At 44.5% G+C, this 12,613-nt stretch overlaps 1 protein-coding gene across 1 annotated transcript; it reads left to right on the top strand.

The window, feature by feature from the left end:
* The first annotated feature begins 9,476 nt into the window (after positions 1-9,476).
* Positions 9,477-10,516, top strand: LOC108618620 (uncharacterized). The gene is made up of 4 exons (XM_018014696.2): positions 9,477-9,676; positions 9,741-9,824; positions 9,916-10,179; positions 10,241-10,516. The coding sequence occupies exons 1-4, from the start codon at positions 9,604-9,606 to the stop codon at positions 10,327-10,329; spliced, it is 510 nt and encodes a 169-aa protein (XP_017870185.1). The 5' UTR covers positions 9,477-9,603; the 3' UTR covers positions 10,330-10,516.
* Positions 10,517-12,613: the final 2,097 nt, after the last annotated feature.

The following is a 12,613-nucleotide window of genomic DNA, read 5'->3' on the forward strand; positions in this document are numbered from 1 at the left end:
AGAGTTTTAGGTTAATGAGAAAAATTAAAATAAAATCCGAATCCTTTCAAGCGGAAGCTTCGAATCGAGTTTTAGGCTCACGAGATAACTTAAATGAAATTCCCTACCGAGCTCATATCTAAAACTCACTGGGAGACGACATGAAATGAAATAAGCTAACTATCGCTAGCTCTCGTGTCACGCGCTCAGCTCCAGCTGCAGCCGACGCACAGCGTCTATAAAAAATGCGCTTACTTTGAAGTGTTTTGCAAACAGTTGCATTATCGCTCGAAACGATGCTTGAGCGATAAAGGCTATCGGGCGAAAGGCTTTGCAACATCAATTTCAACTGTTTGCTAATTATGAAGTGACGCTGGGGAATGCAACAGGAAATTTGGGACTGGAAGCGTTTCGTTGCTGTTGCCATGAATGGCATTCCAGAAACGCGCCAGTGATGAATGGACGACAACAACAGTAATAATGCGAATAATAAGAACTAGAATGGACGACGTGTGCTGTGGCCATACGGCGGGATGCTTTTGTCCGGGCGCTTACTTTACTTTTAATATGTTAAACTGTGGACTCGGCTGCGCACAAAAGTGCGGCATGCTAGGCATGTGGAATCCGGAATTCACATGAGCCGGAGAGTGCGAGAGGTATGAGAGTTCATAAAATAGAAAAAAACGTAGAAGAGGCAGCAGCAAGAGCAAAGTGAATCGGGGTCCCGGACTTCACATAGATAGCACACACAAAGCAAGTGCACAAAACTGAAAACTGTAGCCAAGCACTTTTTGATTTATGTAGTTCGGGGGTAGGGATAGGGGCTCGAGCTGGGGCTGGTAGTGGAACTGGAGCTGGTAGTGGGGTTTGGTTAGGTTGGTGCGGTGGTTGCTCGGAAGTGTAGACAATTTGTTAGAATTTATACAAAAACGCAGCCCGCTTGGGCAACGAATGATGGTTTCTTTTTCCTTTTTTTATACCCTGAACCCATAGAAAATGGGAAATCATGGTTTGGTGAAAAGTATGTAACAGGCAAAAGAATCATCGCAGACCCCATAAAGTATATATATTCTTGATCAGGATGACGAGCTGAGTCGATATAGCCCTGTCCGCCTGTCCGTCTGTCCGTCCGTCCGTCCGTCCGTATGAGCAAAAGGAACTCAGAAGATATAAGAGCTAGAGAGCTGAAATTTGGCATGCATGCATACCATAGACAGTACAAGTTTATCATATTTTTTCGATAACTCATGCGATAAATTTTTTATCGAGAATAATCGAAAAATCTACTGGGTTTTTTCAGCCTAATTTGAACAGTTTTAGACCTAGAGACTTCAAATTCGCGTTGTATATAAAGATAAGGGATACAAACATTTTGTAATTTACAGATTTTGGATACCACGCCCCTTCGTCTCCAATTTGTATTTCATGGACTAGAGACTTGTGCTTTGGAATGTCCACACATATTAACCATATGATTACGCTCTAAAAGTTTCATTAGGATTGTATGTGTACAAAAGAAATTATTCAACAAATAAATTCTCAAAATATTGATTGATGATTAGAATATCAGCTTGGAGGGTGCAGGGTATCTCCTAGTCGAGCAGTCTCGACTGGAGCCTTCTTACTTGTTTTTTTTTTTACGTTCGCATGGCCGGGCCAGGCATGCTGAGGGGTTAGCTGGCCGCGGGTTGGAGAGTGGGCACGGCCATATAAAACATGAGTGGCATTTTATTTTAAAGTAGCTCAAACAAATGCCCAGGCTTTTGTATAAACTTACAACTAATGATTTTCACTTACCATAGGCAGTCAGGGAGAGAGAGAGTGGGAGAGAGGGGGAGAGTGGGAGGTAGATGGAGCTAGACTAGTGGCTTCTGGCTCACTCACACAAGGCCTGCACAGATTTACATGACATTATGTCATTGTTGCCATTGTCATTGTTGTTGTTGTTGTTGTAGTTGTTGTCTGCTTTTATGACGTCAATTATGTTTATGAATGTCTAAACAAAAACTTCTATAAAGCCTTCATCTTCGCATTGTCCTCATTGTGCACACACACACACACACACACACACCCTCTCCCTCTCTCTCTATCTCTCTCTTGCTCTCGCTCTGTAGCTGTCTGTGCAGCGGGGCGTTTATATTCAGAATTTTCGGGGTAGTTTGAGTCTAAGTGAATTTATTACCATGAGCAAAATTTATTTAAGCAGTCAAATGCACGTGAAGTGCATCACAAGAAAGCTGTCACACTGACGTCAGCTGACGTCAAAGGCGATACAGGCAATGCGGAGGCAGCTGGCGGAGGCTGCTAGGCCACATGCATATGTAGGAGGCTCAAGGGCTTCCGTTTCTCCGTGCCTCCTCATTTTTTTCTTCTTTTACAACAGGGTGACTCGTGAGCTGCAGTTGACGAAAGAAATGATCTAAAAATAATATCGAACCAGTAAGAAAGTCCGTTTAATAGGCCGAAACTTGAGTAAGTCTTGGGTTTAGGGAAGTCTGAATCGATATCATAAGAAAACTAAGGCGGAAACTTATAGTTATAGAAAGTATAGTACAGTGGAATCCCGATAACTTTAAATGGCAAGGGGATCAATTTTTTTTTTTTTTTCGATTCACACATTAATTCAATTTATCGAGAATTATTGAGAATGAATTTCTTGCAAGGGGATTGAATTTGTTCGATTTATCGTGATTTTTGATTAAGTGGGGTACAAATTATCGAGATTCGACTGTATATAGGAGAGCAGAAATCAAAGCTAGGGGTGCTAAACGTCCGTAGATCAAAGTAAGATCTGCGCGTCTTTCAAACATCCAACTTCCTGCAGTTGAACACGTCCAAGGGCATATTGGATATCTTTGATCAACCTACAACTCCCTGAAGTCTGGAATCTTCATAGTTACCAGATTATAAACCCTCTAAGTCGTAGCCTTAGGACATTTTGGCGCTTCAGCCGGAACTTTGGTGCCCGAGCTCAAGTGCCAACACTGGCGTGAGTCGCCCTAATGTCAAATGTACAAACACATTGACAATGACGGGGCCATATAAAGCGCACTTGTGCCAATGACTGACATCTTCTTCACACACGCACAAGAGGGACGGAGAGGGCAAGGGGGAGAGAGGGAGCGCGTGTGTGCGAAAGTTTCGGGCAGGAGACACGTTCCTCGCTGCAGGGCAATGCAAATTCAACGCTGCGCTTGCTTCTCTATGTGTGTGTGTGTGTGTGCAACAGCTCAAGCCGTTGCCAGACGTAATTCCAACTGAAAGGCAACACACAAAGAGAGGGGGGAGAGAGAGAGAGAGAAAGAGAGATAAGGGATTGGCACAACAGTTGCAGGACATGCATGCACAACATGGCAGATGGAGTGGCAACTCCGTTGACGAGAACTGCTTCAAATCAAATCAAATTCCCGACAAACATCAAGAGCAACAACAACTGCGAGTGGAGCGTGCAGTCTTGGATTTTTTTTTTTTTTTTTTTTTTTGGTTTTCCTAAAGGGAAATTGAAGATTTGCTACGTATTGACCTTGGATATTTCACTTCCAGCTTGACCAGGTGAAGTAATGCCTGCCGGGTCTGACATATGCATAGCTTAGCCTAGAAACCTTTCTCTCTTTTGGACTCCCTTCAAGGTAGTCGCTCTGAAAGTGAAGAGTCCCACCATATACCCTTCCTACCCCTCCAATAAGTCGCTTGGCCTAGAGTAAGTTAAGGTCGCAATGAAGCAATGCCTGCCGGGTCTGACATATGCATAGCTTAGCCTAGAAACCTTTCTCTCATTTGGACTCCCTTCAAGGTAGTCGCTCTGAAAGTGAAGAGTCCTACCATATACCCTTCCTACCCTTCCAAAAAGTCGCTTGGCCTAGAGTAAGTTGAGGTCGCGCTAGTATTTGGGAAATTTAACTGGAAACCTTTCTCTCTTTTAGACTCCCTTCAAGGTAGTCGCTCTGAAAGTGAAGAGTCCTACCATATACCCTTCTTACCCTTCCAATAAGTCGCTTGGCCTAGAGTAAGTTAAGGTCGCAATGAAGCAATGCCTGCCGGGTCTGACATATGCATAGCTTAGCCTAGAAACCTTTCTCTCTTTTGGACTCCCTTCAAGGTAGTCGCTCTGAAAGTGAAGAGTCCTACCATATACCCTTTCTACCCTTCCAATAAGTCGCTTGGCCTTATTGGAAAGTCGCTTGGCCTAGAGTAAGTTGGGGTCACGCTAGTATTTGGGAAATTTGACTGGACACCTTTCTCTCTTTTAGACTCCTTTCAAGGTAGTCGCTCTGAAAGTGAAGAGTCCTACCATATACCCTTCCTACCCTTCCAAAAAGTCGCTTGGCCTAGAGTAAGTTGAGGTCGCAATGAAGCAATGTCTGCCGGGTCTGACATATGCATAGCTTAGCCTAGAAACCTTTCTCTCTTTTGGACTCCCTTCAAGGTAGTCGCTCTGAAAGTGAAGAGTCCCACCATATACCCTTCCTACCCCTCCAATAAGTCGCTTGGCCTAGAGTAAGTTGAGGTCGCAATGAAGCAATGTCTGCCGGGTCTGACATATGCATAGCTTAGCCTAGAAACCTTTCTCTCTTTTAGACTCCTTTCAAGGTGGTCGCTCTGAAAGTGAAGAGTCCTACCATATACCCTTCCTAACCTTCCTACCCTTCCAATAAGTCGCTTGGCCTAGAGTAAGTTGAGGTCGCGCTAGCATTTGAGAAATGTGACTTTGGTCTTTAAGTAGACTCTTCCCAGCTGACTCTACCTCAGACCGTTTCCTTTCCTCCTTTCGGCCTTGGCCTTGACTGTAGCCGCCTTTAAAGCGTCGGCTTCTAATTTACGGCTTATCCCTGTGAGAGCAGCAGCAATTAGCGACGCACTTGCAGCTAAAAAGTTGACGCGAAATGCGCATTGCTCGAGTGCAGCATCTTCAGGCGGCACTCGAGACCCGCTTACACTTTTACACTCTCACTGCGTGCGTGTGTGCGACGAGTGTGCGTGTGTGTGTGTGTGGGTTGGTGTGCGTGCATATTACGCTTTTCGCACGATTTGTTGTCGAGTGCTTACAATTCGCCCGACCGACAGCAGCCAGCATCTATCGCAGCGCCCTTCGAGTGGCCACGCCCCATTGAAGAAGACTTCAATTCAATTCAGTTCAGTTCAGCTCGCAGCGCACCTACAATTTCCGCATGTCAACTGCACTTTGCATGAGTCCCAAGCACCCTCCCCCCTGCATGCCTCATGCCTAAAACCTAGCTGACATTTCGCCTACCTCCATTTGCCCCATATATGTATGTGTGAATCCCTCTGCACCCTAGGTTTCTATTTGGTTTCCTCTTTCTTATATTTTCATTTTCGCTTTTTTTTCCTGTGGCATTTCCACTTGATTTACAAAACTCAACACAACAACAATAAGAAAACCACATTTGACTGACTGACTGACTGAACGAGTGAGGGACTAGCTGACTGAGTGCCTGGCCCAACCGAAGCGAGCTGCCTGCGCCTGTTGCCTCCTTCCTGTGCTGTCCTGTGTGTGGACTGCTGTTCGCTGTTGATTTATATGCACGTCGATTCGACGTAATTGAAGACGTGATCGAAATTCAAATTTTTGATTTTTAGACCCGTGACTGCATTGACCTACCCCTCTGTCAACCCACCTCCTGCTGCTGCTGCTGCTGCTGCTGCTCCTGCTCCTGCTTCAGCCTCACCCCCATCCCGATTATCTGCATTCCCTTGTTTGTTCCACATATTCGCATTGCCAACGTCGTCGAACTTAATGTGATTTTGGTTTACGCTCAGCGTGTAAGCCACCCACTCCAAGCCCCTCGCCGCACCCTCCCCTCTGTGTGCCACGTCCTGCGCGATTCCCATGCTAATGCCGCGTTACATTTGCAGTTTGCCTATTTTATTTCCCAGATTTTTCGTGCATTGAAATAATTCTCATTCTCTTTTGGCAACAAGTGAGCTCTGAGCCTCGGCTACATCTGCTGCGCTGCATTTCATCAATGAACTAGCTGCACCCCCTATCAACTGCCTCCTCTGGGCCACATCCCCGCGGCCTCAGTCAGCGCAGCCGGCGGCTTACCAGCAACCAGCAAATCATTGAAAGCTTTGTCAATTTCACATTTTATCAGTTTAAAGCTACAGTGCACACATCAGTCGGAGTCCATTAGCTGCGGCTCTAGGCAGGCAGACCTGCTCACTGCATTGCCCTACATCGACTATGCCGTCTCAGCTCATTCGGCGGGTGGGCAGTGCATTTGACGTTCGTTTTCTATATCTGCTGCCAGTTTGCTATAGGACTCTTTTCTCTGAATCTCGACCCACTCTTCGCCTCAACCTCTCTCTCGCTCTCGCTCTCTCTCTCTGTCGCTCGCTGTCTGTTGTATTGCCGTCATGCCATTCAGTATCTTCCCAACTTTGTTAAATCAGCCATGAAAACGGATTGTCGTCTGTATGCCACAGTCTGTATCCTGCCTGTCCTCTGTCTTGCCAACTGTCTGTGCATTTTGCATTTCGTTTGCTCATTTGACTTGGGTGCTGACTGAATGACTGCCTGATGGACAGACGGTCGGACGGCCGGACGGACGTCGGGAACGTGACCTGCTGCCATGTCTAAAAGCTTTCAATAATAATGGCACACCAACAGAGTGAGAGAGTGAGCGAGAGAGAGAGAGGGGGAGAAAGATAGACTGCTGCTGCTTATTAACATTGCCCTCTTCAATGTGAGACTGTGAGCGCGTGTGTGTGTGTGTGTGCGTCTTGGGGATTACGTCTCGACAGCCCGGCCTCCTGCGTCTCTCTCACTCTCTCACTCTCCCTCTCTCTTTCTCACTTCGACACCTGCGTGTCGCTGCCTAGTCTCGTCTCACGACTTTTCCGCCTCGTCTCAGCGTTAACTTCAACACCTGTCGCCAGCAGCCTCAACCTGCTCGACCCCCGCACCACCCCTGCCCGGTCTGTCACATGCAGAAAACTCTATAGGTACCCTCGCACCTGGTCTAACTACCCCCCAGCCGCACGGCAAGCCCCGTAGAGCGACCCGCTAGACACATGCTAATGGTAAATGGTTGTGTTGTCGACAGTCAGAGACACACAACTTGTTGTTGTTGTTGTTCTTGTCACACTCTCACACACACGCACACACATACACTGTGTTTTGCCTTTGTCTTAGGCTACGTTTGTGTTAATATTTACATAATTGTGGTTAAAAGTAGCTTTTAAGATGTTTTTAACTGGCAAATGGTGAACAGCATTTTACACACACACACACACATGCACACATATATACACACTCTGTACTCCCCCCCTTTCACACGTTGTCTGCTGTATTCCATTCAGTGCTTTGCTTTTGCCATTTGCCAGTTTTGCTTTTGTTTCCATATTGTGCTGCATTTAATGGCAACAACAACAATAACAACTGACAAATGTGTGTTTGATGGCATTTTATTGCTATTCCCCGCCCCCTGCCCCAGCCAGCCATGCTCGTTTATGGCTTGACATTTTCATAAAGATGCGTGGGCCTTGTTGGCGGAAGTTGTTTCTGTTTAGCAGCGGCTTTGTTGGGCATTTAGTTGGTATTTGCCTATTCCCGTTAACACACACACACACACACTCGCTCACACACACTCGCTTTGCACTCGGCAAATTGTTCGAAAATATTTTTGGCCAACCTTAAAACATTTCATTTTGGTATTTTTTATACGCCTTGCCCACTGAAAATGTTTAGAAAAAATAAAACAGGGTATATTGCAGACAAGCAGCCATATTCGTTTCCATAGAGCATATGACTTCAACTTCTCCTGTCGATGATAATTAGTTATCTCAACTTGATGATTCAATTGTAGATATACTCATTCATGAATTGGAAGGGGGTATCTTGGTTTTTAGCACTGTTCCTTTTGGTATTATCCATAGCTTTCGCAGTTGTACAGCTGAAGTCTGTAGTTCTCAGTTGAGCTCTTCCATTTATAGAGCTAGCATCTGTTTCTCTCTCTCTGTTTACCTTTCTCTCTCTCTCTCTTTCTTACTTAATGTGTTTTTTTTCTCTCTTACTTAATCTGTCTCTCCCTCTCTCTCTCTTCAATCTTAACTCTCTTATATCTCTCTCCTCTCTCTCTCTTCTAACTTAATCTCTCTCTCTCTCTCTTACTTAATCTGTCTCTCTCTCTCTCTCTCTTACTTAATCTGTCTCTCTCTCTCTCTCTTACTTAATCTGTCTCTCTCTTCTCTCTCTTACTTAATCTGTCTCTCTCTCTCTCTTACTTAATAATCCTGTTTCTCTCTCTCTTACTTAATCTGTCTCTCTCTCTTTCTTAATCTGTCTCTTATCTCTCAAATCGTTTCTCTTACTAATTGTCTCTCTCTCTCTTTCTACTATCTAATCAATCGGTCGCTCTCGGGCTCAATCTTACTTAATGGCTGGTTCTCTAATAATCGTCTCTCTATATCAGTCCCTTCTTACAAAAGAGAAGATGACCTCTCTCTATTCTCTTATTCCCTCTCGCTTTCTCTTACTCCCTCTCTCTTTCTCTTACTCCCTCTTTCCTTCTCCCTCTCTCTCTTACTCTTTCTGTCTCTCTCTCTCCCCCTCTCTCCTCTCTCTCTCTCTGCATCTGCATGTGCAGAGCAGCCTTCGCTATAAGCCTTGTGCTGCATGCAGGGTATCTTTTAGTCGTGCTCACCCTGCCGCAGCTTCAGCTATTTGCTTTTTAGTGCATTGACTGTTATGTGAATTTGTTGCAACAATTTCGTTGGGTTTTCAAAAATATTGAGCATCAAAAGTTGTTGCTACTGGCACACACATACTATACACTCACACACACGCTGCACACACACATATACATTTATATATATACCACGCTCCTATCTCTCTCATCTAGAGAACCCCTCGGTAGTCGCCATTTGGCTGGGGCTTGTTTAGTTGGCTCTTGAGGTTCGACTCGTGCTACCAAAACGTTTACGCATGAGTATATGTGTATGCGTGTGTGTGTGTGTGTAATGTGTGGCTCTTTATGTTGCAACAAGAGCTACTGCGGCTGCTGCTGCTGCTGCTGGTTTTACCGCAGCCACAAAAACTTTAACTTTTAGCAGCTTGTTTCGTCCATTTGAACGTTTACCCTTGCCAGCCTCAAATGCTTTTTGCATACATTGATAAGGGCTGGGTATTGGGGCGGTGTGCAGTGTAGAGTGGGTGGCTTTGAGGTTACAGGGAAGCCGCATAAGGCAAAATTGTGGCAAGCCAAAAGCTCAAAGAGCGCAAACGCTTCAAAATGATAACAAAACTAAACGCGCTAACCAAAGGCGCAGCGCAGGGGCAAAGGAATATTCCAAAGATATATTAAAATAACATTGCGCAAATTATATGGGCATAACAAATTGTTAACAGGAGCTTAAAGGGGGATTCAAGTGTGCTTCAGTTGCGTACTAAGACATCAACTTTAACAGCTGCTCAAAGTTTCGATGAGTGGGAAATGAACTGAGCAGCCTTTGCTTAGGTTAGCTATATACGGCCACTTGAATAGGTCTAGTCAGCTTCGCCTTTGCCTGTTCAGTTCCCAGTTTCAGTTTGGCAAGATCTTTGTCAGGTCTCAAAATAAAGCTAACAACACAAATCCTATGTAAACTACAAAAATAGCAAGGGAAATGGGCTTGACACGAAAGTTATTCTGGCTGCTGCTGATCTCTGTGATGCTTCTGCTGCTGCCTGGCGTGTTGGGTAAGCTCGAGCTGGTTGCTCTTTATCCTTCGACTGCTTCCCACTCAACAGCCCAACCACACAGCTCAAGTCGTGGACAAGGAGCAGCAGGGCAATGCTGCCGAGGGGCTGCTGATGGACTCCACTCAGCCGATGCGTCCGATGCGAGGTATGTAACGAGTTCGGCTTTAATAAGCGTCGCTGTCTAGAGTAGCACTCCACCTCCGCCCCCTTCTCTTCCTTCCTCTGTCTTCGGGCAGCCTTGAAGTTCCACGATATCAAGCGACCCGACGCTGTCGTGAGTGGGGAAGGCGACTACGAGGACGATGATGCGGACGGACACAAGAATAGAAACGGCTGCGATGCTAGTGATGAGCAATTCATTGATCCGAAGCACCAGAACATCTACACCGTCAACATCAACACAGTCAACATGGACGATGAGGAGGCAAAGCAAATGATATCGGAGCGCGAGTTCAATCAGGCGATCAAGCAGCTGATGAAGTTCGATGAGAACACCGTTGGTAAGTGACGCCGATTGACACGCCCATTGCGCCCCAATGCTGAATTCCAATCATGCCGCAGCTGACAAACGCTCGAATCGCATTGAGAATGGAGCTGGCATGGACTTCAGGCGTGAATTCGCTAGCGACGAAGCAAATCCCTACATATAATAATAATTGAATAATATTTTGTTTGAGCTGAGTTCGTTCAATTCCTTGGCAATCCAAGCGCGAGTTGAGATGGAATAAGTATACATATGTATATATGTATATATACATGTATATTTTTTGATTATATATATATGTATATACATATAGCTTTATTCTTTTCTCCAGAAATATATTTGCTATGAATAAATATTTGTTTTTTCTTGGGAAATCAGCAAATTTTGGAATACTTTCGATACCCTACACTGTATGCAATGATGTCCATCGGTCCATTCGTTCATCTGTCCTATTATTTGTCGAGCTACTTGTGTCTTATATATGTTTATTATATATTAATATATATATCATATTATTATATAATATGATAATCATGCCTATGATTAGGAAATGCAGCCAGCGTTCGTCTAGCCATGTTCGCCTGTCCGTCTGTCCTTTAACTTATCCTTCCATCCGTCCTTCAGTTCATTTTTCATCGTTTATCGGTTCATCCTTCCAGCTCTTTCACTATTTGCGCATTTGACCGGCATAGATGACGCTTTTAGGGTATTGGCTCGTCGTTCACTGCCACTCTGCTTCAGCATGATTGTAACTATTTCCTTGATAGCAATTCATTTGAAATTGCTAATGGAATTGTTGTCCATGCTTAGCTTATGCCCATCTAGATTCCTAGCTAGATATTCAGCATAGATCATTAATTTTAAGAATTTTGTTGCTCTTCTTCTTGCTGTTGCTATTGGAGGCATGTGTCAAAGTTTGAAGTTTCATTTCGTTTGCGCAAATGCTTAATTATTCCATCATTTAAACGTCAGCTATGCGAGCGATTAACATTTGGACTTGCAGACTTTTGAGGGTAGCACACTTTCGATACCCTGTAATGCCAGAGAGAGATAGAAAATAGGCGGCTGTCAGAGCCCATGCCAGTGAAGGCCTTGTAAGCTCTGCCTGTGTGAGCTTTACAGGGTATACGCAGTGTAATTTCCATTCTTTGTGCTGCATACTTTGAGGCGCTGCAGCAAGTTGAATGCTCAGTCTCATATTGATCAGCCACGCAGTTGGAATTGAAATTGGAGCCAGAGTGCCAGAGGGAGCGGCTAAGGGCTGACTAGGCCGGGCTAGCCGAGTGGGCCAGGCTGCCCCAGGACCCGCGCGCTCAGTCGGCAATTTATGGCAATTACCAGCGATTAAAGAGTTGAGCGCGAGCCCAAAAAAGAAAAAAGAAGTGAGAGCAACTTTTGCCGCAGCCGCAGACAGAAATTGAGCGAGCGAGAGAGAGAGAGAGAGTGAGAAAGGAAGGGAGAGAGTTGAGTGGGACAGCGGCTGGCGCGATAAATGTAATCAAATTTAATTTCGACAAATTGCTTTTGAATTACGCGACCTTCGACGTTTGGCGCCGGCGAAACACAGCTGAAAATTGTTGTTAAAATAATAATAACTTCTGTCTGTGTCTGTGTGTGTGTGTGTGTGGCTGTGTGTCAGAGCACAATTGCCACAATAACAACAGCAATTTGCGCTTGAAATGATGAAAACAAAGTAAACGTCGAAGAGGACGGCGACGCCGACGAATTCCAGTGCACAGCGCGGCGTATACGTAATAATAAAAATTATGATTCATACGCAAATATACACAGGGAGGGAGAGAGCAAGAGAGAGAGAGAGAGAGAGAGAGAGAGAGAGGGGGAGAGAGAGATACCGTTGAGCTGCTGATTGGCCATTTGGCTTAAATGCACAAATTAATTTGATTGAACCACATCGAAGAACCGACAGCACAGCAGAAATCAAACAGAAACTTTTCCAGTTGTTCATATTTCTCAGTTGTTGCGTTTTCCATTTGCAAAGTTTAAGCAAATAATGAGTTTTAGTTTGAACAATTTTGATATTTTTATCGAATCGTAAATGGAATTCGTTAAATTGGCTTTTACTATAGGAATATGAAAGATTTCGAGCTCTTCAATATAGAAGAGAGAAGAGAAGAGTAGAGAGAAAGAGAGAGAGAGAGAGAAAGTCAATTCATCAATCAGTTAATCAGTCCCCATTCAAAGACTTTCATATTAGATAGATAGAAGTCTGCTTCATCTGTTTGAAATGATATTATGGCTTTATTTTTATCCCTTAAGCCCATCTACTCCCTCTACGCCCTTCCTGATGATTAGTTTTTGGTAACGAATCAATAAGCTAAAAATCTCATATAAAATAAATAAAAGAATAGATTGACGAATGCCGTTAGAAAATTGTAGTCAAGCCTCTCTGATTATATAATACTCGTTCATGATGAAACAAAAATAATCGA

Source organism: Drosophila arizonae, chromosome X, assembly GCF_054131065.1.
Source record: "Drosophila arizonae isolate 15081-1271.41 chromosome X, UAZ_ARI_1.0, whole genome shotgun sequence".
Lineage (NCBI taxonomy): Eukaryota > Metazoa > Arthropoda > Insecta > Diptera > Drosophilidae > Drosophila > Drosophila arizonae.